General features: G+C 41.7%; 1 protein-coding gene across 4 annotated transcripts in view; it reads right to left on the bottom strand.

Annotated features, from left to right (window-relative positions):
• Positions 1–26,663, bottom strand: part of LOC145347864 (putative oxidoreductase ZK1290.5) — a 118,874-nt gene that overhangs the window by 12,191 nt on the left and 80,020 nt on the right. For 3 of the 4 annotated variants that reach the window (XR_013887863.1, XM_080195802.1, XM_080195801.1), the window contains exons 4-7: positions 25,980–26,071; positions 15,158–15,340; positions 11,098–11,157; positions 8,325–8,421 (exon numbers count right to left, since the gene is read on the bottom strand). Coding sequence is in view for 3 of the 4 variants with exons in the window: in XM_080195802.1 (XP_080051928.1) it covers positions 8,326–8,421; positions 11,098–11,157; positions 15,158–15,340; positions 25,980–26,071 (431 nt within the window). In the remaining variant the exon portion in view is untranslated. The remainder of the gene's footprint in view (positions 1–8,324; positions 8,422–11,097; positions 11,158–15,157; positions 15,341–25,979; positions 26,072–26,663) is intronic. The other variant, XM_080195800.1, reaches the window with a different exon arrangement.

A 26,663-nucleotide genomic window follows, 5' to 3' on the forward strand; every position in this document is an offset into this window, starting at 1 on the left:
AGGTCCCAGTACTGAGCCCTGTGGCACACCACTGGTCACTGGCCTCCAGCCCGAAAAGGTCCCCTCAACAACTACCCTCTGTCTCCTATTGCCCAGCCAGTTCTCAATCCACCTAGCTACCTGACCTCGTATCCCATGCGCCTTAACCTTTTCTACCAGCCTACCATGAGGGACTTTGTCAAACGCCTTACTGAAATCCATATAGATGACATCAACGGCTCTCCCATCGTCAACCGTTTTTGTCACCTCCTCAAAGAATTCTACCAGATTCGTAAGGCAAGACCTCCCCCGAACAAAGCCATGTTGCGTATCCCCAATCAGACCGCAATGCTCCAAATGCTCATACATCCTACCCCTAAGTATTTTTTCCAATAATTTCCCTACCACCGATGTCAAACTCACCGATCTATAATTTCCAGGGTTATCCCTACTACCTTTTTTAAACAGCGGTACCACATTAGCTACCCTCCAGTCTTCTGGGACCTCACCTGTGTCCAAAGAAGAGACAAAGATTTGTGCCAGAGGCCTAGCAATTTCATCTTTCACCTCCCTAAGCAGCCTGGGATAAATACCATCAGGCCCCGGAGCTTTATCCGTCTTTACGCTACCTAAAAGCCTTAGCACTTCCTCCCGCGTAATGGATATTTCCTTCCACTGATCTACAGCTCCCTCCAAGACACTGCACGACACTGAACCCCTCTCCTTCGTGAATACCGACGCAAAGTATTCATTCAGGATCTCCCCCATTCCCTCCGACTCAATACATAACTCCCCTTCTTTGTCCCTAAGAGGACCAATTTTCCCTCTAACCACTCTCATGCTCCTATTATAGGAGTAAAATGCCTTTGGATTTTCCTTAATCCTATCAGCCAAAGCCATTTCATGCCCTCTCTTCACTCTTCTAACTCCCCTTTTTTAGCTCCCTCCTACTCTCTCTATATTCCTCTATAATGTTGACTCTTGGCTAGAGCAACTCAAAACACTGACCTTACCTTTCCACTTGGTTTTCCATCTCCTTCGGCTTTAAATGTTTATTCCCTTTCCTTTTAAAAGATACAATGATCTCTGCCTCAAACATTCTCTTGTGGCAAACCATCCCATGCAGTGACTGCCCTTTGTGTAAACAGGTGTCTCTTATCCTCTCTCCTCACTGAGTTTTAAATATATGAATTTAAATTTGTGACCATCGTGCTACCGATGTTCGAAAGACAGAAAATAGACCTTCTCCATTCAGTCTTTTAAGTCATTTGCTAACCTGAATTTTTTCATTAAATCTCTTCTCAACTTTCTCTGCATTAATGGAAATAGTTCCCAGTCTCAACTCTTTCTTCATTACTAGTTTTCCATCTCTGGCCAGAAACCAGTACTGGAAAATGGAATATACGGGTCAGTGCTCATGATAAATGCACAATTGAGAGCCCGATTTTACCTGGAACACAATGAAGAAAGACCAAGGAGAGAGTAAGGAGGAAAGGATGTGTTGGCGTGATCACCTTTGACCAACACAGGAGGAAGTTGAGAAAATGTTTCAAGAAGGAATGGTAGATTCGTGGTTATGCTATTGACTTAGTGATTCAGAGACCCAGGCTGAGATTTTCTGCTCCCATTTGAGTTCTGTGGGTTCAGCGACAGGAGCAGAAAATACCACAGGAACTGCAAAGTGCATTTTGCATCATCTGAACTCATGAAGCAATTGTCCCTTCCCCCCACCAGTTACGGGGGCATTTCCAGATGATCAACATTGGGAACCTCACTTGAAAACATTTACATGTCATAATCAAGCCTATATGCTGAAATCAAACGCCCCCCCACCACTGGTCAAAATGTCATCCACAGCAGTGTGATGGCAGGAGCTTGACTGGTTTCCAAAGGTGTGCATCTGGCAAGCAGACCTCCCAGGGGAACTTAGGTAAGTACAGCGCTTAGGGGAGTGGGGGTTCGTGCCAGGTACTATCTGGGTATCCCCGGCACTGTGTAGGCACTTCCACGGCTATGCCCAGGTAGTGCCAGGGTGAACAGGTTTGCTCGCTGAGAGCTGGAGCAGCCTTTAAAAACAGCACCTGGGTTCCTGAGTTTTTAAGTTACTGGTGAGGCAGGATAAATCAGAAGCTGCCCCACCAGTTGAAGCTTTTTGTCCCCAAAGTCCTGGACTATATGGCAGTGAAAACCACTGTCTTGTGCTTAAACAAAGTAGACTACAAAGGGATGAGGGAGTCAATGGCTAAGGTAGACTGGGAGCAAAAACTTTATGGTTGGACAACTGAGGAATAATGGAGGACTTTCAATGCGATCTTTCACAGTGCTCAGCAAAAGTATATACCAGTGATAAGGAAAGACTGCAGAAAAAGAGATAATCAGCTATGGATATCTAAGGAAATAAAGGAGGGTATCAAATTGAAAGAAAATGCATACAAAGATTAGTGGGAACCTAGAGGATTGGGAAATCTTTAAAAGTCAACAGAAAGCCACGAAGAAAGCAATAAAGAAAAGTAAGATGGATTATGAGTGTAAATTAGCTCAGAATATAAAAACAAATAACAAAAGTTTCTATAAATATATAAAACAAAAAAGATTGGCCAAAGTAATCAGTGGTCCTTTAGAGGATGAGAAGGGGAACGTAATAACTGGAAACGAGAAAATGGCTGAGGCATTTAACAGGTATTTTGTCTCAGTCTTCATTGTAGAAGACACAAATAACATGCCAAAAATTGATGACAGGCAGGCAGGTGAAGAATTGATGGCAGGTGAGGACTTAGAAGCTATCATTATCACGAAAGAGGTAACGTCGGCAAGTTAATGGGCCAAAGGTAAACAAGTCTCCTGGTCCTGATGGAATACATCCCAGGGTACTAAAAGAGATAGCGGGAGAAATAGCAAATGCACTAATGGTAATTTACCAAAATTTGCTGGACTCTGGGGTGGTTCCTGCAGATTGGAAAACAGCAAATGTGGCACCAGTGTTTAAAAAAGATGGACAAAAGGCGGGTAGCTATAGGCCGGTTAGCTTAAATTCTGTAGTAGGGAAAATGCTTGAATCTATCATCAACGAAGAAATAGCGAGACATCTGGATATAAATTGGCCCCTTGGTAAAACACAGCATGGATTCATGAAGGGAAGATCATGTTTGACTAATTTGGTGAAATTCTTTGAGAACATTACATCCACAGTGGACAATAGGGAACCTGTGGATGTGGTGGATGTGGTGTATTTGGATTTCCAGAAAGCATTTGACAAGGTGCCATACCAAAGGCTACTAAATAAGATAAAGGTGCAGAGTGTTATGGGGAATGTAGTAGCTTGGATAGAGGATTGGTTAACTAACAGAAAGCAAAGAGTGAGGGTAAATGGATGTTTTACTGGTTGGTGATCAGTGACTAGTGATGTGCCTCAGGGATCAGTGTTGGGACCGCTATTGTTTACTATTTACGTAGATGATTTGGAGTTGCGGACCAAGTGTAGTGTGTCAAAATTCGCAGATGACACTAAGATGACTGGCAGAGCAAAGTGTGCAGAGGATGCTGAAAGTCTGCAAAGGGATATGATAGTCTGAGTGGGCAAGGGTCTGACAGGTGGAGTACAATGTTGGTAAATGTGAGGTCATCAATTTTGGTAGGAATAACAACAAAATGGACTATTATTTAAATGGTAAAAAATTGCATCATGCTGCTGTGCTGAGGGACATGGGTGTCCTCGTGGAAGAATCACAAAGAATTGGTTTGTAGGTGCAGCAGGTAATTAAGAAGGCAAATGGAATTTTGTCCTTTAAAACTAGAGGGACTGAGTTTAAAAACAGCAAGGTTATGTTGCAGCTGTATAAGGTGGTAGTGAGGCCACACCTAGAGTACTATATACAGTTTTGGTTTCCCTACTTGAGAAAGGATATACTGATACTGGAGGGGGTGCAGAGGAGATTTGATTCTGGAATTGAGAGGATTGGCTTATGAAGAGAGACTGAGTAGACTGGGGCCAAACTCATTGGAATTCAGAAGAATAATGGGAGATTTAGAGAAACATATAAGATAAGGGAATAGAAGCAGAGTAGTTGTTTCCACTGGCAGGTGAAACTAGAACGAGGGGGCATGGCCTCAAAATAAGGGGAAGCAGATTTAGGCCTGAGTTGAGGAGGCAGTTCTTTACACAAAGGGTTATGAATCTGTGGAATTCCCTGCCCAGTGAAGCAGTTGAGGCTATCTCATTGAATGTTTTGAATAGTAAAGAAATTAAGGGTTATGGTGAGCAGGCACATAAGTAGAGTGGAGTCCACGAAAAGATCAGCCATGATCTTACTGAATGGCAGAGCAGATCAAAGGGCTAGATGCTCCTAGTTCTTATGTTCTTAAAACCACCATTGCCATTGTAGTTTCAATGCCACTTTTCACACTTGACATCAGCCTTTACTGATATCCAGGAAAATCCCAGCCCTAGGTGAGTGATCCAGAGCCACGATACAAATCCCATCACAGCAGCTGGGGAAAATTTTAATTCAATTGATGAATAAGTCTTCACTTAGTCTCAGTAATAATGATTATGAAATCAATGGATTGTTGTAAAAACCCTTCAAGTTTATTAATGTTCTTTAGCGAAGGAGATCTCTAGTCTTTACCCAATTTAACCTACGTATGACAAATATGGCAGACTCCAACCTCCCATTGAAATGGCCTGACAACATAACATAAACATAAGAACATAAGAAATAGGAGCAGGAGTAGGCCATCTAGCCCTTCGAGCCTGCCCCGCCATTCAATAAGATCATGGCTAATCTGTCGTGGTTCAGTTCCACATTCCCGCCCTCTCCCCATAACCCTTAATCCCCTCTCTTATCAAAAGCCCATCAATCCGCGTCTTAAAAATATTTAGCGAGGTAGCCTCCACCACTTCAATGGGCAGAGAATTCCAGAGATTCACCACCCTTTGAGTGAAAAAGTTCCTCCTCAACTCCGTTCTAAACCGCCCCCCCCCTCCTTTATCTTGAGGCTGTGCCCCCTAGTCCTACTGTCCTTTCTGAGAGGGAAGAGTCTCTCCACCTCTATCCTATCCATCCCATTCATCATCTTATACGTCTCAATGAGATCTCCCCTCATTCTTCTAAACTCTAACGAGTACAAGCCTAGTTTATTCAGCCTCTCCTCATAGCTCAACCCCCTCAACTCCAGCATCAGCCTAGTAAACCTCCTCTGCACTCCCTCCAAGGCCAAAATATCCTTGCGTAAGTACGGCGCCCAAAACTGCACACAGTACTCCAGCTGCGGCCTCACCAATGCCCTATACAGCCGCAGCAAGACCTCCCTACTTTTACATTCAATCCCCCTCGCTATGAAGGCCAGCATCCCATTAGCCTTCCTGACCACCTGCTGCACCTGCAAGCTGGGTTTTTGCGACTCATGCACAAGGACCCCGAGGTCCCTCTGCACCGTCGCCTGCTGCAGTTTTTCGCCACATAAGTAAGAACATAAGAACATAAGAAATAGGAGCAGGAGTAGGCCATCCAGCCCTTCGAGCCTGCCCCGCCATTCAATAAGATCATGGCTGATCTGTCGCTGCTCAGTCCCACTTTCCCGCCCTCTCCCCATAACCCTTAATCCCCTCTCCTATCAAAAACCCATCAACCCGCGACTTAAAAATATTTAGCGAGGCAGCCTCCACCACTTCAACGGGCAGAGAATTCCAGAGATTCACCACCCTTTGAGTGAAGAAGTTCCTCCTCAACTCCGTTCTAAACCGCCCCCCTTTTATCTTGAGGCTGTGCCCCCTAGTCCTATTGTCTTTTTTGAGCGGGAAGAGTCTTTCCACCTCTATCCTATCCATCCCATTCATCATCTTATACGTCTCAATGAGATCTCCTCTCATTCTTCTAAACTCTAACGAGTACAAGCCCAGTTTATTCAGCCTCTCCTCATAGCTCAACCCCCTCAACTCCGGTATCAGCCTAGTAAACCTCCTCTGCACTCCCTCCAAGGCCAAAATATCTTTGCGTAGGTGCGGCGCCCAAAAATGCACACAGTACTCCAGTTGCGGCCTCACCAATGCCCTATACAGCTGCAGCAAGACCTCCCTACTTTTATATTCAATCCCCTTCGCTATGAAGGCCAGCATCCCATTCGCCTTCCTGACCACCTGCTGCACCTGCAAGCTGGGTTTTTGCGACTCATGCACAAGGACCCCGAGGTCCCTCTGCACCGTCTCCTGCTGCAGTTTTTCGCCTCGTAAGTAATAGTCCTTCCTACCATTTTTGCTACCAAAGTGGACCACCTCACACTTGCCAACATTAAATTCCATTTGCCATTTCCTGGCCCATTCGCCCAGCCTATCTAGATCCTTCTGTAGACTCTCCACACCTAGTTGTACCAAAGTCAACTAAGAATGAAACTGAACAGGCCTCCTGACATCAATTAGATCCGAGAAGTGACACAGGCACACGCTATCCAGTTCTTCTCACTAGTATCGGATGGAGGCTGGTGTCAAAACTGGAAAAGCTTACTCAGAGTAGTCAACTGGCAGCCATGCCCTCAAAATTATACCTTATCTCAGACTCCTCCATCACCATCATTGAGCATGTCCCTATCCCAGTAATATGACAGACCCACTGGATGTGGTAGCAAGGTGGTATATAGTCAGGAGAAAGTGACTCTATGAGTCCTCAGTATTTACTCTTGGACCCCATGAAGTCTCTTGGCATCAGCTCAGATATGCACAAGGAAACCTCTTGCTGACTACCACCTTGTGCCCTTCCTCTCACCCCCAATCTCAATTATTCCAGTTCAAATGACAAAGCTGAAGCATTTACAACCATCTTTAGCCAGAACTGCCAAGCAAATGACACACGACCATACAAATTAGGGACAAGAGTAGCCTACTCTGACATTCAATAAGATCAAAACACATTTCTGCTCGCATCCAAACTCCCCAGCATTGCAGATGCAAGTTTTCAGCTACTCCAATTCACTGCACGTTATATCAGGGAGCAGCTAAAGGCAGTGGATACTGCACAGGGTATGAGCCCTTACAGCAGCCTGACTGCAGTACAGATGATTTGTGTTTTAGAACTAGTTGCGTTCTAGCCAAGCTGTTCCAGTACAACTGCAATGCAATACTTGACATTATGAAAATTGCATGCACACATGTAAATTGGACAAATCTAATCTGGCCAATTACTGGCTCATTAGTCTTCTCTCAATCATCAGCAAAATGATGGGAGATATTGTCGACCGTGATACCATTTTTTAGCAATAACCTGTTCACTGATGCTCAGTTTGGATTCCAAGCCTCATAAAAGCCTTGGTCTAACAAGGATGAAAGAGCTGAATTCCAGGGGTGAGGTGAGAGTGACATCAAGGAAGCATTTAACCAAGTGTGGCATCAAGAAGTCCTAGCAAAACTGAAGTCAATGGGAATCAGGGAAAGCTTTCTACTGGGTGGAGTCTTACCTAGCACAAATGAAGATGCAGGTTGTTGTTTTCAGCTTCAGAACATCACTGCAGGTGTTCCTCAGGGTGGTGACCTACAGCCAACCAGTTTCAGCAGCTTCATCAATGGCCCGCTCACCAATGTAAGGTTCAGAATGGGAATGTTCACTGATGTTTGCACAGTGTTCAGGACCATTTGCAATTCCTCAGATAGTGAAAATCTGTGTTTGCATGCTCCAAGGGCTGGGCAATTTTCAGGCTTGGGCCAATAAGTGGCAAGTAATATTTGTGTCGCCAAGGGCCAGGCAATGAGCATCTCCAATAAGAGAGAATCTAATTATTACCCCTTGATATTCAATGGTATTAGCATCACTGAATCCCTCACTTTCAACATCAGTGAGTTACCATTGACCAGAAACTTAACTGGACTAGCCATATAAATACTGCAGCTACAAGAGCAGGTCAGAGCATTGGAATTCTCCTGACTCCCCAAAGCCTATCCATGATCTACAAGGCACAAGTCAGGAGTGTGATGGAATACTCTCTCCTGTTTGGAGGAGTGCAGCTCTAACAATATTCAGGAAGCTTAACACCATCCAGAAAAAAGCTGCCCGCTTGATCAAAACACTATTCACCACTTTAAACATTTACTCTCTACACCAACAACTAAAATTTATTTAAATATGGCACAGTGCCACGAGAAACCAAAAGTTCTCATTTATGATAACTGGTCCCAATACTCGCATTTGACGTTTTTGTGTGGTTACTTCCTGATGTTATATTTGCAGAAGGTTGCTAATTGCATTTTCACAAGTTCAACTGTTGTAAACATAAATTGTAAAGAAGTTTAACACATTTCAAAAATGAATACACTATCCTAATTTATAAACAAACTGAATATAAATAAAATGTTGACATACATTATTCGATATTTGTAGGATCCCAGGACACATGCAGGCCATCATGCATTCCATTTAGAACTGCAACATCATCCTCCGTAAGAGAAAAATGAAATACCTATGAGGTGTATATGGTGCAGTGAGATTAGTAGACTTTCATTACTCCTCAAAGTTAGCAACTCACTGGGGAAAAACTATGCAAAAACAACAAGTTATTTCATTAGAAACACTAGTTTTTAATTCAGTTCAACAACTTTTATATACAGTAATTAGTGAATGTACTGATGTGGTTTATATTAAACATTTTCTCAAATCATTTTGTTGCCATCAACTGACAAACTTTCAAAAATAATTTGGATGATGCAGTAGTGCAGTCTGTTGGAAGTTCATCACATTTTTCCGGGGGGGGGGGGGGGGGGGGGGGGGGGGGGGGGAGAGGAGGTGGGAATGTGGATTTGTATTTGCTATTACCAATCTTTTAAGCCAGCCATCAGATGACAAAGATCCCAACATCAATCTGTTCCTAATAGAGAATTGCTGGTTCATCCTCGCCTGCTCTCCCCGTGCCGACTAGTGACTGAGTCAAGAACAGATACTAAGAGCAATTCACATGCCTCTTAGTGTAATGAAGAAATGCGAAATTATCAGGGAGACTTATAGAAAAAGTCTTTTGGCTGAGTAGTAATATAGCTTTTACGGTACTGAATCCATATGAATCCCAATGCTAATGATAGCCTTTTTGATATGAATGCTGTGTGTCAGTGTTTGTGATTTGCTGTTGCTAACACTACACCACTATTTCTGTTACTCTATTGCACCAACATTCTATGTCAATGATTTTGTTATTCAATCACACTAAAACTCTGTGGCAGTAAATCTGTTTTTTGCTGGTATTAATACTTCTTGCCCATGAATAAATAGGAAAAGGATTATACTATTCATTATACTATTTCTCATTGAGACGTATAAGATGATGAATGGGATGGATAGGATAGAGGTGGAAAGACTCTTCCCGCTCAAAAAAGACAGTAGGACTAGGGGGCACAGCCTCAAGATAAAGGGGGGGCGGTTCAGAACGGAGTTGAGGAGGAACTTCTTCACTCAAAGGGTGGTGAATCTCTGGAATTCTCTGCCCGTTGAAGTGGTGGAGGCTGCCTCGCTAAATATTTTTAAGAAGCGGGTTGATGGGTTTTTGATAAGAGAAGGGATTAAGGGTTATGGGGAGAGGGCGGGAAAGTGGAACTGAGCCACGACAGATCACCCATGATCTTATTGAATGGCGGGGCAGGCTCGAAGGGCCAGATGGCCTACTTCTGCTCCTATTTCTTATGTTCTTATATTCAGACCCTCGGATCTGTTATACCATTCAGTTACATCAAGGCCGGTCTGTACTTAAACTCTATTTACCCATTTTTAATTAATTAATATCCCTTGATTCCTGCTATGACCAAGAAGGCCATGGGTAGATAGATTTACCTGTGGGTTGTGTCAAGTAAGAGCAGCCTTATTGAGCGAGCGGAGGTTTGCCCAATGGAAGCCAGAAGGAGGTTTAAGCCTGTAACTTTAACCAGACCAGAGATATAGGTCCTGAGCTGAGGAAACCATAATAACTAGCACAGGATGTTAGTGATAGGAAACTGGCATTTGGCCGAATTACCACATCCCTTTACCCAATAAAAATGTATGCATTAACAGTCTTAAAAATTTTAATCCAACCAGCATGCACAGTCTTCTGAGACAATGAGTTCCAGAGGAAAGTACGCTCCCTAATTTCACTTCCGAACAGCCTAACTCTCCCAAATGTTCTAGACTCCCGCACTGTGGGAATAGCTTTACTATATCTATCCTATTAAATGCTATTATCATTTTAATCACCTCAATTAATTCATTCTTAGACCTTTTAATTAAGAGGGAATACAAGCCAGGTTTATTCAACTTGTTCTCTTAATTTAACCATTTAGGTCCCAGTACCTTTCTGGTGAATTGCTCTATGTGGTCCCATTGAGACCAAGACATTGGTCCAATGGTACAATGCCCAAAGCTGAACTCAATATTCCAGGTAGGAGCTGACAAAGGCACTAAACAATTGATCCATAATTTACTCACTTTTGAGTTCCAATTAATCAGGATAAAAGACCAAAATCCATTTGCCTTTTTGATTACTCTTTGTACCTGTACTCTGGTTTTTAGTAATGTGTGTGCCTGGGCACTCAAATTCCATCCCTCCTCTACAAGTTCCAGTCTCTCCCCATGAAGAAAATCCTATTACTCAATGGGCACTAACATACTGGGCCATGATTCAATGACTAATGGGTACTAACCTCCAGTGTCAATGATTCAGGTTTGTCGGTGCTGTACCTTGTAACCATAATTCTCTGGCTTCTTGCTTCACTAAAACTGTGTCATTGTTTTTAGTACAGTTCTAAAGCTTTCTGCCAATAATTCTATCACTGACATGAACACTGCGAATAAGTATTAATCATCAAAATAAATGCTCTTTCCCAGTGATTAATTTGTTGCTCTAATACTCTTTGTCAGTGGTTCTGTGATACACTACTACTGCGCAAGTGATGCTGTGGCTCACTGATACTAATGCTAAGTCAGAGTAATTACACTATACAGTCTTATTTTCGTTCATAGCAAGGGTTCAGCAGAAGGCACTGATAATAAGGCACTCTTCTTTACAAGGATCGAGGAATGTTTGACTTTTGTTGAAAAATGGTCTGGAGGACTGATAGAAGAAAAGAATATAAAGCAATAATATTAATTTTTTTTTCCTTATAAAACACCTTACCTGACAGTTTTCCCAAATCCTTTCTTTTTTTGTAGACTTTGGAATAGTGACAACTCCATTCTTGGTTAAAAAAAAAGACAATTAATTACCATAGGTTGACTCAACATTTTATCCTGAAGGAAGAATTATGGGAGAAGTCATTTAGCTTCTCAATCTCCTTACTTTAATGTAATTTAAAGAACAGTTTTTTTTAGCTAAGGACAATTGATAGTTGATGCCGATACAACATTGTACATAAATGACCAAGTTATATTTTGAGAGGTAAGAAGATTATAAAAAATACAAATTCTCAATATTTTTGTGGAGGATGCTTTTTCTGTTTAATTCTCAATGTTATTATACGGCTCAAAGCTGGGTTAGTATATTATAAATGTTATTTACATAAAGCAGTGTTAATACATTAGAAGTATTAGTTCATACAGTAGGGATAATGTATGTTATACAACAGTGAAGTAGAACACAATACATTATATATATTAGTTACAAACAGCAGGGTTAGTAGATTATATTCATTAGTTACACTGGGGGAGACTCAGTAATGGAGATATTAAAATATCATTAATTATTGTAAAAACCCAACTGGTTCACTAATGCCCTTTAGGAAAGAATATCTACTGTTTTCACCTGGTCTAGCCTACATGTGACTCCAGGCAGAGCAATGTGATTGATTCTTAATTGCGCTTGGAAATGACCTGGCAAGTCACTCAGTTCAAGAGTGATTAATTAAGGGCAATTAGGGATGGGCAACAAATACTGGCCTTGTCTGCAACGCTTGCGCCCCATGAAAGAATTGAAAAATAAGATTAGTATGTTATACACATGAGTTACATAAGGCAGGATTAGTGTATTATATACAGTAGTTATATTTAGCAGGGTTAGTACATTATATACAGCAGGATTGTTGGAAAATATGAAACAAATAGTGAAAATGCTGTAGGAAAAGTCCAATCCAGTCATTTGCCATTAAGTAATAGCATCTGGAGTTTGGCCTCTCATCTTCAAATAAATCTGCATTTGACAGTGTAATTTACTGAGATTTTTTGTTTCCTGACAAATTGTACACACACAGGAAGTATATATTTTGCTGTACAAACTTGATGACATTACATTAAAGAAATGAATGCAAAATTTCTGATGAGATAATTTGTCATTTTGAGTTACTTTACCAAGCAATGTTTGATATTCTCCCCCATTTCTAGATACTGAAACGTTCTTTGCTGAGAGGATCTCAAATTTATGCAGTATACACATGCCAACTACTGAGAAAGTTCAGATAACATGCAATTTCCTGCATGGGTCAATGGTCACACAACAGAACATTGGGATTTTGCACCGGTCAACATCTGTCTACCAATCGCTGAATGTCAGACTACAGAATACCATTACACACACAAAAATGTGTGATTTTTTATTTTTACAAATATGACAGATCCAGGAGATGAACACCACAAATTACACCCGTCTTTATTATTAAGTGACTGTGGATTAAAGAACATTACCAGAAAGTGGAAGGTTATATTTTCCAATAATCCAGCTGTATATAATGTACCAACCCTGCAGTACATAACTAATATATATAATGTACCAATTTTGCTATATTTAACTATTATACATACTGTATTAACCCTGCCATATCTAACTATTGTACATAATACACTAACTCTGCTTTAAGTATTTCACATATATAACATACTTATCTTATTTTTCAATTCTTTCATGGGGTACGAGCATTGCAGACAAGGCCAGTATTTGTTGTCCATCCCTAATTGCCCTTGAACTGAGTGGCATGCTGGGTCATTTAAGAACATAAGAAATAGGAACAGGAGTAGGCCATCCAGCCCTTCGAGCCTGCCCTGCCATTCAATAAGATCATGGCTGATCTGTCGCTGCTCAGTTCCACTTTCCCGCCCTCTCCCTATAACCCTTAATCCCCTCTCCTATCAAAAACCCATCAACCCGCGTCTTAAAAATATTTAGCGAGGCAGCCTCCACCACTTCAACGGGCAGAGAATTCCAGAGATTCACCACCCTTTGAGTGAAGAAGTTCCTCCTCAACTCCGTTCTAAACCGCCCCCCTTTTATCTTGAGGCTGTGCCCCCTAGTCCTATTGTCTTTTTTGAGCAATTTTTTTCCAAGCGCAATTAAGAGTCAATCACATTGGCCAGGTAAGAACAGTAAGATTTTCTTCCCTAAAGGGCATCTGTGAACCAGTTGAGTTTTTACAGTAATCAATGATAATTTAATGTCTCTATTACTGAGACATCCCCAACATAATTAATAAATATAATCTACTAACCCTGCTGTTTGTAAATGATATACTAACTCTGTTTTACATAGCTATTGGATAACATACATTAATCCTATTGTATGAACTAATGCTTATAATGTATTACACTGCTTTATATAAATGATGTTTATAATGCACTAACCCTGCTCTATGCAGAATAATAACCCTGAGAATTAAGCAGAAAGAACTACCTCCACAAAAATATTGAGAATTTGTTCCAATGTAAAACACTTGTCTCATTAACTACAAAGATTTTCTTTACAACCTTCTGGTTGAAGGATTAAAAAAATCTGTTCTTATACAGATCAAGGTGACTACTGTTACTGTTGAAGATTTCAAAATTGGAACATCAAGACGGGATTTTCCAGCCACGCTTCCCCAAGACTGGAAAATCCCACCGAGGTCAATGGAACTTTGCATGGTTCACATCTGACCTGCCACAATTCCCATGGCAAGAATTAGGATTAGTTACCCTATCTCAATTGCAACACAAGTGAATCCAGCTAAAATCTCTGTTTAACCGTACCCAATCGCAAAATAACATTATCTAACACACAAATGTAACATTTACTGTTTGAATGCCAGCCTAAATGAGACTGCTAAGTTATTGACGGATTTACGCTATTGGCCCTTGTTCAGTATAAATTGAGGTGAGGCAGTCCAAACTAATTTCAAATTAGGTTGTAAAGCCAGCATACATATGAGACTAATGTCATTTGGATTTGAATCCAAGTTGCACAGCTGAAAATGTAAGCCTCTGAGATATCCAAGCTCCTCTGATTCTAGTCTTTTGTGTCTTCAGCTGCCACATGGATTTCTTTCCTGAAACATTCCTGCCTCTCTTCCCTCCTTTAATGCGCCCTATAGGTGGAATCCTAGGCGAATTTGGCAGAGTGTCAATTCTGGAGAGAAAACTGGTGTGAAACTCTCCAGCTCCACTGGCCATTTTTCTCCCAAATCCTGTCCCTTTAACTGCCAAACAAAAGGGCACAGTTTGTGCCATTAGTCTGGCGAGGCAGGAACTCTTAGTTAAGTTTATTTATTAGTGTTACTTTTAGGCTCACATTAACACTGCAAATGAAATTGTAGCTCCATTAAGATTGAGGCCCTTTTTCAAAGGATCCCAAGCACAGAAACAAAAATTAATTGCACCCCTCCTCCCCCCACCCTACTACAGAGGTACCTGTGCCCTTCCTGCCTAATCATTGCCAGCATCCTCATTGCTCTCATATCTGCTCTGCCCCAACATAACTAGATGAGTCCCCACATGCGAGACTCCCCAGAGCCCACCCCTGGCACTGCCCGCAGCACAGGCTATGGGTGTGAATCTGATTATGTCAAGCCTTTTGTCATCGGCTCTAATATTTCATATGGCTGTGGCAAATCTTACATTATAACACTCCTCCAAAGCACCTTAGGAAGTTTTATTACATTAAAAGTACTATGTAAGTACAAGTTGCTATTGTTCTAATGCACTGCACTATCCAGGCTCCATTGTTTTTAAACACTGACACATGCACTCTCTCAACCCCAACATTCTGGATCTGAAAGGCAGTCAGTCTTATTACTTATTATGAGGAATATTCAAACTCTTGTTAATATTAAATGCAATTAAACCATTTTAAAACATTATAGTATGGCTAATATTATTTTAACCAAAGCAACTAATGAGTTTTGGGTTGAGACTAAACTCCGAATTTGGCTCTATCAGCTTGACAAAGTCAAATAATGATAAATCATGACAAAGTGTTTCAAAGTAATGTTCCGACTTACCTGTATGCTCCAACGTATACAGATTTGAGAGGGTGAGCAGTTATATTTTGCTGCCATTTTGATAATGTCAGGATGTGACAAAGCTTTTCCTTTAGCTAGAGGGCAGTATCCTTCAAAGACTATTCCATGGCTTCTGCAGTAGTCCAGTAGCTCCTGGGGCCTCTGGAAAGGATGATATTCAACCTGTGTAACGTATAACATTGTACAGAATGATAATGTACAGTATGATAGATTGTCACACAGGCAGAATTAAGGTCTACAAATTGTTAACTTTTGTAAATGTTGTGTCACAGCCATGATCTTATTGAATGGCGGGGCAAGCTTGAAGGGCTAGTTGGCCTACTCCTGCTCATATTTCTTATGTTATGTGTAGGTTCCAATTTAAGAACAATACATGAAAATAAAATTGAGGGTGGGGGGGAATCGGCTGGGGTCAAGGGGGGTGGGGGGGAGGGAGTGGGTGTAGTGGTTGGGACAGCATTCAGGAGGTGAGGGTGGTTTGGGGCTTGGCAATGTCCAGATTGGTGGGGACTGATGATGTCCAGGGTGGTGATCAGGGTTTGGCGGGGAAGAGGGGAGAGTTGATATCCAGGGCAGTGAAGGTGAACTGGGAGATTGAGGTGCCTGCACAATGGCATCCCTAAAGCTCAGCAGTCAGCTTCCTGGTGAGAATAGGTTCCACCCCTCCTCCCACCATTGGTGTGAATCATATCTAGATCATTTTGTTCTAAGTGCCGTATGATTGCGACTGGGAGAGCACCCAAAAAATAAATAGGCATGATTATCTCCAGTTTTCACTTGGAACTCTTCTGCAAGATTGCACTCAGTATCTTTTGTAATTGGCTGATACAATATATTTCCTACTGTGGATGCAGACAACTCCTATTCTCTCTATGCGAGAGCATCTCGCTGTTGTTCAGCTAAGATGAGTAACTTGCAACTTAAAGCATCACCAACCTGAATGTGAACACAACTTTGTGTTTATGGAAGGACTTGCTCAGCAACTGTGCTTCGTTATTTTTGATCATGACTAAATGAGGACTAATTTAACTGAAATATTGACCAAAGATCATTAGATATACAAATTTCAACAATTCAATATTTATCTAAATATTCAAAGTGCATCTCTCATGATCACAGTAAATTGGGGCATATAGTCTCTTGCTTGTCTGTGCTGTTCTCAACTTGCTTCTCTGTCTTCCTAATCCTTCTGCTTCTTTCTCGCTCTTCTCTCCTCCTGTTCTACTTTTACTTTCTATTATCTGTTTTCATCACGATACTCTCCTTTTCATTAATTATATCAGATTGGTGGCATGGTGTGGGTGGAGCTGCTGAGGGTGCAGGGCACATTTTCTGGTGGCACGTATGAGTGCCGATGCAAGGAACATGTGACTTACAGGCTTCATCATCTCCCCATCTCAATCCACACTCCAATCACCTGTATTGTTCTCTAGTCCTTAAATCCCAATGTCACACCTTTATCATGCGCCATTTTCTTTGGGCCCGATTTTACCAATCGGAGCCTAAGGGCCGGATCTGGGCATAATATGGATCCGAGCCCGGAATCCTCCTTCCAGCGTGCCTATACGCTTCTTGTCGGCTCCGATCTGATCTGCGTTGTGGGTGGGGCTTAGCGCTGCCGGACCGTTTGGATCTCTGAGCTGTGCATGCGCAGTTCCAGAGGCAGCGTGCCCAGGTGCTTGGCTGGAGCGTGCGGCTGTGGCGGTTTGTGCCTTCTGAAAGATTGCTTCCTGCTGTGTATCTTGTGTCAGCATACCCAGGTGGAACAATTCCAATACAACATCAGTAGTTTGCTTTGGAAGGCAGGTCTATGCCAGGCTGTATCCTGTTTTGGTGGTTCGACCTGATGGGTCCACTATCAATATCCAGAAAAGGAGCCTAAAAAAATTAATATGATGCCAGTTGATGTTTCCCTTCTGCCAGAAGCTGAAAAGAAAGCAAGATTGTGCAAACATGTTCCCAAAAGAGCTAGAATGAAAGAGGAGCAATTTGAAGATGAATTTAAAGTTGACAATTATAGCAAATTCTGGACGAAGAAGTAGTCTTCAAAATTTTGGATTTTAAAAACAACCATCACTGGATTGCTTGACTGGTTTTGATATCAGTGGAAGTTTGACAAATGCACATATTATTGTGGTGTCATTAATAAGTTGTGTTTTTTATTTACGATCGACTCCATTTATCTTATTAAAATGTGCTTCTACAGGAAGGATACAGGGAATGAAAAAACAGATTCCTGTTTTTATTTCTATTATTACATGGCTTAAATACAAGGAAAAAATGCTTTGAATGTTAATTAGGCAATACCCATTCACATTAATTCTGTGCCTCCTGTTCCTGACTACATTTGTGTGGAGTAGTCTTGCGTATATTTAGTTGTTTGTGTGATGTATCATTAAAACCAGTTGCAGGAGAAAAAAAGCAGAAAACTGAGAGAGCGGCTCTCTGACAGATCATCCTATGGGGGGGGTGGGGAGGAGGGGGGTCAGATGGATCTCTGGTTGGGGCGGGAGCAGAGAGGTCCGCTGCCACTCTGCGGGCAATCCCTCCTCCCCACCGGAAGAATGAATCCCTCCTCCCGGAGTGGACATGTGGCCATGCCATCCCTCCAAACTTACAGGATCAAGCGATTCCTCGCTAAAAAGATGAAGCAGAACTGGCCGATTCCACAGTGGATCTGCGTGAAAACCAGCAACAAGATCAGGGATGATCTTGTTGCCAATTCTCCCACTTTCTTGCCCCTGAAGGGAAGAGTCATCTGTGGCTGGTAGTGTACCAGTGATGGTGTATCCCTTTACAGGCCCAGTTTGATCCTTCTCCAGTGTCTCCTCTTGGAGTAGTCCCTGATCTTGTTGCCGGTTTTCACGTGGATCCACTGTGGAATGGGCCAGTGCTGCTTCATCTTCTTAGCGAGGAATTGCTTGATCCTGAAGGTTTGATGGGATGATATGGCTGTATGTCCACTCCGGGAGGAAGGATTCATTCCTCCGGTGGGGAGGGATTGCCCGCAGAGTGGCAGCGGACCCCTCTGCCAGCACCCCAACCAGAGATCCATCTGAGCCCGCCACCCTCCTCGCGCCCCCCCCCCCCCCCCAACCAGAGATCCATCTGCGCCCCCTCCCCCCCAACCAGAGATACATCTGAGCCCCCTCCTCCACCCCCCAACCACAGATCCATTTGCGCCCCCTCCCCCCAATCAGAGATCCATCTGCGCCCCCTCCTCCACTCTCCCCAGTCAGAGATCCACCTGAGCCTCCTCCTCCTTTGGCGGATGCCAGCGGAATGGTGTGAAACCCGGTCGCTTTAGCCGTGGCTCCAAGTATGTAGCCAGGAGGATGCTGCATGCAACGGACCAGAAGATGGTAAAGTGGGATTTGGCGATAGAGTTGGGCATGCGGTTCATTAAGTCAATTTAAATGCATGCTAATACATTTAAATCATCAGGCCGCCCGATTCGTGAGTGGACTGGATCCACGCCCTAATCAGGTAAAATTGTGATCTGCTCAGATTTAGGTGCAGATCGCGTTAAAGGCCCGACGCCTGAATTTACCATGATTTTGCGCCCAAAAATGGGCACAAATCTTTTGGTAAAATCGTGCCCTTTGTGTTCACTTGCCTATTTTTTTCTACTCTCCTCCCCCATTATACTCTCTTCAGCCACATCCTCCCCCTACCTCCATCCACTCTCGATTCTCCTGCCTTTCTCCTCTTTTCCTCAGTTCCTCATTGCATCTTCTTCCACAACACTCACTCTCAATCCATCCCTTTCTCATGATCTCCCTTTCACCTCACGCCATCACTCTCTACCCTGTCCACCTTGCCTATGTATTCCATTTCCTTCTACCAGAGTTTCCCCAATACCCTCATTTTCTTTCTCCTCATCAGCTCCTTGGCTCTCTAACTAATGCAAATTAACAGCACAAAACAGAAAATTGGTAAGTTACTTTTTAGAACATTAACATTGCTATAATCCAAGCTTAGTTTCGGAAACTAGTAACGAGAATGCAAACAGAGGTGTAGGCTGGTCAAGACAGGCAAGCAATTCCTCCTGCAGCCCATCATCATTGCTCCATCACAGCATTCCCAACATCCATTATATCCCCAGTGTCCCCCCCTCCCCTCCAATCCCAGACAATGTCCTGGTGAGCAATACCAATACAGATCTGCTAGCTTTGAAACATATTCTAAGGTAGAGGGTATATGGTAAAGTATCAAAAGGAGTGCATAAAATGCAACCACTTCAACTGTCACGTTATAAGCATCATACAGAGGATTTAAAACAGGGACATTCTTACGAATAACAAGCATAAGAAGAAAACTGATGGCTGATGCTTAAATGTTATCATCCGCAGTTAAAGCCAGACTGAGAAAATAAAGTTTCTGTTGTTTATATAGCTTTCATTCATTTACTTAAATGGAAGGAAACCATTATAAACCGTTAGAATAGTGATTACTCATTTTGGTTTCCCGTACTCAAAACGGTATGTTTTCAACAGTTTGTAAATGTGGTACGTGCCCTATTCAGACACAATACTACCCTGCTGTTAACCAGTAAAATGTACTTGCTCCTGGAGCAACTAAATGACATGCTGTAGGAAATGTCACTTTTTTTTTGCCACATTACAGAAGTGGAATGCTTGCCCAGAGAGACATCCTGTTTCCCATCGACACAACACGCTGTCTACCATGACTATAATAATCTGGTCAACGTACAGTTTTAACTCACTACAAATCAAGATCTTAAAGGCCAAGGGAGGGCAAAGTTTGGAGTAAAAAAAATGCAGAAAAACAATTACTAGCAGGAAAAGAGTTCACAAAGCAGACACATCCAGGACAGTATCCTTGGATTTCAGTGCAAATATCAGAAGAGAAGCTTTGGGAGTCAGAAAAATGCTTACTGTTGTCAGTCATAGATTTCCTCCCTTCTCAACATCTTTAGAGATTTTCTCTTTCAAATTACAATCCTCCAAGAACAACACTGAAAGTCATCCAGATTACATAGCTTTCAAATTGAGTGGGGAGTTTATGTATTGTGGAGCAGAAGGCATCACAATTATATGGAACAGGCTGGAGAGACCAGTAGCTCTTTTTGTCTGCCATTTTTTATACATTTGTTACCCCAGTACAAAAGATAGACTACTGCAATGTACTTGGGTGAAACAGTCAGCCTGGTTCAGCAGGCTCCCCCAGTGAACAAACTAATCTCAAATCCTGATTGATAAGAACTGCAGGCTTTGTGACTCAAAGTAAGAACAGCTGTAGCAGTGGGTTAAATCAAGATACATGAACCTCTAAACTTCCCAAGCCTCCCATAAATATCAAACAAAGCATTAAAACATAGAAAATAGGAGCAGGAGGAGGCCATTCAGCCTGTTCCACCGTTCATTACGATCACGGTTGATCATCCAACTCAACAGCATGATCCCGTCTTTCCTCCATATAAGAACATAAGAAATAGGAGCAGGAGTAGGCCATCTAGCCCTTCATATCCTCCACATCCTCTGATCCCCTTCACCTCAAGTGCTATATCTAACTGCTTCCTGAAAACTTTCAATGTTTTGACTTCAACTGCTTTCTCTGGTAGTGAATGCCATATCCTGACCACCATCTGGGTAAAGAAATTTCTCCTCACCTCTGGCGTAAACGGTCTACCCTGTATCTTCAGACTGCGACCCCTTGCTTCTGTGTATAGCTGTGCATAAGAAGCAACTACATTAACAAATAACTTTAGACTCAAAAAAGCTGTCCCAGTTTTTGAAACAAATGAATCTAAAATTGTAATAAAAATGTAGGAGATATGTGGCTAGTTCATCTGTATCTAAAATGAGAAAAGACAAGTCAGCACTTTGATACAGACCCTTCATCGATACTCAAAACATCAATCTGTCTCCTCTCTTTGGCTGGTTGGCTCACAGTTTACATACACCATTTGCAGCTCCTACTTTTGCTGCAGTTATAACCTTTATACAGAGGCTATGCACTTCTTTTTAAACAACCTGGTGATTAAAATTATTTTCTATTATTTTGATGGGTGTGAAGCCGTCTCACCACATTCAGTACATTATCGCACTTATTCTAAGCGTATCATCAATTAGAAGCCCATGTGGTAACTTAACAAACTGTATATACAAAGAGTTTTTGTTGCTTTGTGGATAGACTGGTATTGGTTTGATGTGATTGGTTATATCTACAGAAGAAAGTATTGGGGAAGAAATGTGCTTGCATGGCACTACTTAACAATGGTGCTGCAGACTTTGGTTGATTCCCCTGGACTAGTGTATCTAGTAGCGCTCAATGTAGTGTTTTGCAAATAAATTTCTCCCCGCTATCTTTTATCTGTTAAATTCACCAGGTCTCAACTGCTATTGTGGAGGCTAGTAAAACTGTATCTCTATCATGTTCTCTGAATGCTGCAGGTTATAATTCTAATGCTTTTCAAAACCATTTGTCTAACGTAAACCTTTTCAAAGGAAATGGCTTCAGCACTAAATATTGTGTGAATTGGAATTGTTCAATGTTTAATCTGTAAAAAGCAGATCATCTCTGCAAGTGTCTTGGCGACACATCAGTGTGAAGCACCCCTCCCTTTCCTTTTCCTCTCAGTGACTCACCCTAACTGTCAATTTGGGGCACAATCAAATTAACATTTTCTAACCTAAGCAATTGTCAAAAATGATCATTTAAAAAAAAATTACCTGACACCAAGTCACACAAGGAAATATTTGGACTGGTGACAAAAAAGCTTGATCAAACAGATAGGCTATAAAAGACATCTTAAAGCACCAGGTAATGAAGAGGAAGTTTACGGATGGAACTGAAGAACTTAGGGCCTAAGGAGATGAAGGAACATCATCCAATGGTGGAGCAGTCAAAATCAAGGATGCAAGAGTCCAGAATTCACTGTGGGTTGTAGGGCTGGAGGATGCTACACAGATAGGGAGAGTCAAGGATGAGGATTTTTAAATTGAAGTATTGCTGAACTGGGAGCAATGTTGGTCAATGAACACAGGGGTGTTGCTGAATGCATATTGATTTGAGCAGCATGCAGCTACAGAGGAAATAGATGTTAGGCCTCTGTTTTAGGATCTTACAACTTGATAAAGCAGAGGTTGGTTGGAGCATGCACCATGCACACCTCACTCAGTATTACCGTTACTTTTTACTGCAAAAGTTTGCTGAAGAACATAAGTTTTGTTTTATTGAACTCAGTGTTCAACCAGTGGGAGCAGGAGTTTTCACACCAATACTGCTAACTTATTTTCAATTGCCTCTTGTCCATCCCAGGGTTAACATGCAGGCTGGCCCAGTTTTCCAACTGCCAGAATTTGCGAAGTCCCTGGATGAAGAGCTGCATCAGAACATCCAGTTAGTTCACTTGTTTTATGGAAATAAAGCCTGAGATTCAATTTGAAAGTAGCCTTAAGGGCGGCACGGTAGCACAATAATTAACACTGCTGCTTCACAGCTCCAGAGACCTGGGTTTGATTCCTAGCTTGGGTCACTGTCTGTGTGGAGTTTGCACATTCTCCTTGTGTCTGCGTGGGTTTTCTCCAGGTGCTCTGGTTTCCTCCTACAGTCCAAAGATGTGTGGGTTAGGTTGATTGGCCATGCTAAAATTGCCCCTTGGTGTCCTGAGATGTGTAGGTTAGAGGGGCTAGTGGGTAAATATGTTGGGATGTGAGGGTGGGGCCTGGGTGGGATTGTGGTTGGTGCAGACCCGATGGGCCAAATGGCCTCTTTCTGCACTGTAGGGTTTCAATGATTCTTAAGCCTCTGTATTCAAGAAGAATTCCAGAGTCGCTACTGGCCTTGCTCAATCATTGGTATAAAATCAATTCCTCAGTCTCTCAATTAGGATTAGTTAAGGTAATTAGAGGGTGTTTACTTCAGACATCAATTCCTCTCTTCAGAAAATGAACCAAAAAGGATCATAAATAGTTAACATTTGATTTATTATTGTCACATGTAACAACATACAGTGAAAAGTATTGTTTCTTGCATGCTATATGGACAAAACATACCATTCATAGAGAAGGAAACGACAGAGGGCAGATTGTATTGTTAACGTCATAGCTAGGATGGAGAGAAAGATCAATTTAATGCAAGGCAAGTCCATTCAAAAGTCGAACAGCAGCAGGGAAGAAGCTGTTCTTGGGTCGATTGGTACATGGCTTCAGACTTTTGTATCTTTTTCCTGAAGGAAGAAGGTGGAAGAGAGAATATCCGGGGTGATGGGATCCTTAATTATGCTGACTGTTTTGCCGAGACAGTGGGAAGTGTAGACAGAGTCAATGGATGGGAGGCTGGTTTTGCGTGATGGATTGGGCTATATTAATGATCTTTTGTAGTTCCTTGTGGTCTTGGGCAGAGCAGGAGCCATACCAAGCTGTGATACAACCAGAAAGAATGCTTTCTATGGTGCATCTGTAAAAGTTGGTGAGAGTTGCGACTGACATGCCAAATTTCATGTTTTATGCAATTGTTTTGCCTGCTTTTGCTTTTAATGGAAGCATTAATCAGGTAATGACAGATGGGATGAACAATCGACATTTCACAATGTCACTTTAATATCTCCTGAGCAATTGCCCTTTATAAAGAAACTGAAATGGATTAGGTATGAAAGACAGTCATTTAATGATCAAAAATATTTCACATCTGACAATTTACAAACCATCCTTTCCAACAATTCACCTTCAGCTGACTAGATCTCATTCTGACAACTGAACTTAATGTCATGTGGATACTGGCCTGCTTATGCACAAATGAAATATATTGTCTGTTATACTTTTTTTTAAAAATTAAGAAGATGTTGGTGCCCACCGGCTAGGCCAGCATGTATTGTCCATCCCTAATTGCCCTTGAGAAGGTGGTGGTGAGCTGCCTTCTTGAACCACTGCAGTCCTTTGGTGTAAGGGAGGGAGTTAGGGAGAGAGTTCCAGGATTTTGACTCCATGATTGTGAAGGAACGGCGATATATTTCTAAGTCTGGATGGTGAGTAGTTTGGAAGAGAACTTCCAGGTGGTGGTGTTCCCTTGTGCCTGCTGCCTTGTCCTTCCAGATGGTAGAGGTTGTGGGCTTGGAAGGTGCTGCCTAAGGAGCTTTGGTGAGTTTCTGCAGTGCATCTTATAGATGGGACATGCTGCTGCCATCGTACATCAATGGTGGAGGGAGTGAGTATTTGAGAAAGGGGTGGCATTCAAGCAGGCTACTACTTTGTCCTGATTGCCCACAATTCAACTTTACAATTCATTGTAAAGCAGTGTAAACAAACCCACTGAGGAGCTGCTAATATGATAAGGAATACTGAAAAAAATCTTAATAACAGAGTTTATTTTAAGAGCACAGTTCTGTAAAACATCACAAAAAAATCTGCATAACCACTGAACCATGGCTGAAACTTATTAAAAACTAACACATAGACAATGGTGGAAAATTGTATATAGATTTAATTTGTTTACAAAACTTTTGACTACCCTGCCTCAGGAAATAAGAATTGTCCCACTTCACTGATTGCGTTAGCACTATTAAAATCTGGCAGAGTTTATATGAGGTTTCATTTACAAATCTGGCATCTCCAGTCTCTTTTGACAAGCTCAGAGGAGCTGGGAGAAAGCTGTCACATATATCCCCAAAATTGGCAGCTCTCGGATACCTTGGATGCCATGGTTGCCAAAAGATCAGGACCTTGTTCCTCAGAAACTGGCCGACAGTCTTTCATCTGTTCTCAGGACAAAACCAAGTTGTGGGAGTCTTGCTAGCAGGACTCCCTGATGTGACAATCAAGCTGCTATAGCTCAGTCGCTGGCAGCCAGGTTAACAATATTAAATAGACTTAGCAAAAAAATCCTTGATTAAGTTTTCCATTTAGACACTTGTGACCATCTGCCTTGGAGTGACATTTTATACAGTGCACCAGATAGCAATGTGTATCCTCTCCAGTACAGAAAAAATAAGTCAGCATGGAGGTACAAAGAACTGAGATTTTCTCTCAGCCTTCAGTAATCAAATTTAACATGACTAACCAGGCATCATAAAAAAATGAAATATTAAAAATCCATACTTCTTAGTTGAAATATAATTAAACTATCTATCCATCACAAGTCCTTTCTACATAACCAATGATGCTTTGTCTGTTGCAGCTATCATAGGAGGGATAGCTCTGTGAAGTGACCTTTTGGGTAATTCCAACTGAGTGGCACAAATTCTAAAATTTAGGAAGGATATTCTTGTTGGCATAATATCGCTTTCCCAATAGAGTCAGCAAGTGATCAGAATGCTCAAAAATGGGAGCTAATACTTATATTTACAGAAATTGTATCTCCACTAAATCCATGTGCAGTGCAAAAGTTGATATGGTAGCCACCTGGCATTTTCCAAAAAATTGGTTGGCCTGAAACCTGCAATGTTTTAAGTTTATTTATTAGTATTACAAGTCCACTTACATTAACACTGCAATTAAGTTACTGAATATAGAATATAGAAATGATTTGAGGAGGTCTCCGATGATTTCACTCTTTAAAAACGTACATATGTATGACATCATTTTCAGGTGTAGTCCGGAAAGGACAATGGGCCTGGGTTGAATAATGAAGATTGAGGAAGAGATAAATATTCTGAAGTTTGATTGAGGATCTGGAAGTATTTATGTAAAAGCTTCCTCCAGATACTGAATTGGCTGTAAAATAGGATAGAAATTCTATGTTTATGACAGCAGCAAACTTAATAATGAGTAGCTTTCTCTCATTCCATTCTTGCTCATTTTCCGTTATTAAATATATTTAAAATGTTGTAGGCTCTCACCTGATTGACATGTGGAATGATGTCACAATCTTCCTTCAGCTGCTCTAAATGAGAAATGAAGAAATTGCTCACTCCAATGGATCGACATATCCCTATGAAAAGCAACATACCAGAGAATTAGTTACATGTCAGAGGATATCCTGAACGTAAAGTGCTTTTCAGGATGACAAAGATGCAGCTGGAGCAGTGTCTGGATAATCAGAATTTTCAGAGAGGAGCAGGAACTCCATTACTGAAAGCCCACGTATACATCGTGTCTTAAACCACTGTTCCATCAAAACCACATTAGGAAATGGTTTTCTAATACAAACATACTGCAACTCCCTAAAGAATAAAAGCCTCATGTTGAGTGCTGGGAAAATCTAATGAGACATCAGCAAAAAAAAATCAGGAATGCGTCAGCATCAAAAGAAGGAAACTATGTTTTGTGCAGCTTGCTAAACTCATATGCAACTGTAAGAATGAGGAACAAATGAGAGGGTCACAAGCAATGACAAAGAGTTCCTAACAAACACAATCCAATTGGCTGTGTGACAGCACTGATTGTGCTGGAATATTGTACAATGTACAGCACAATCTAAATAAGACTAGAATTGACAGCCAAGTATTAAGGTTGAAAGTTTAATTATAAACAAAAGGACCAGAGAATTATAAGAATGACTTTTAACTATAACTCGTAATAAT

The sequence above is a fragment of the Carcharhinus amblyrhynchos genome, chromosome 9 (genome assembly GCF_965287045.1).
Source record: "Carcharhinus amblyrhynchos chromosome 9, sCarAmb.v2.hapA, whole genome shotgun sequence".
NCBI lineage: Eukaryota > Metazoa > Chordata > Chondrichthyes > Carcharhiniformes > Carcharhinidae > Carcharhinus > Carcharhinus amblyrhynchos.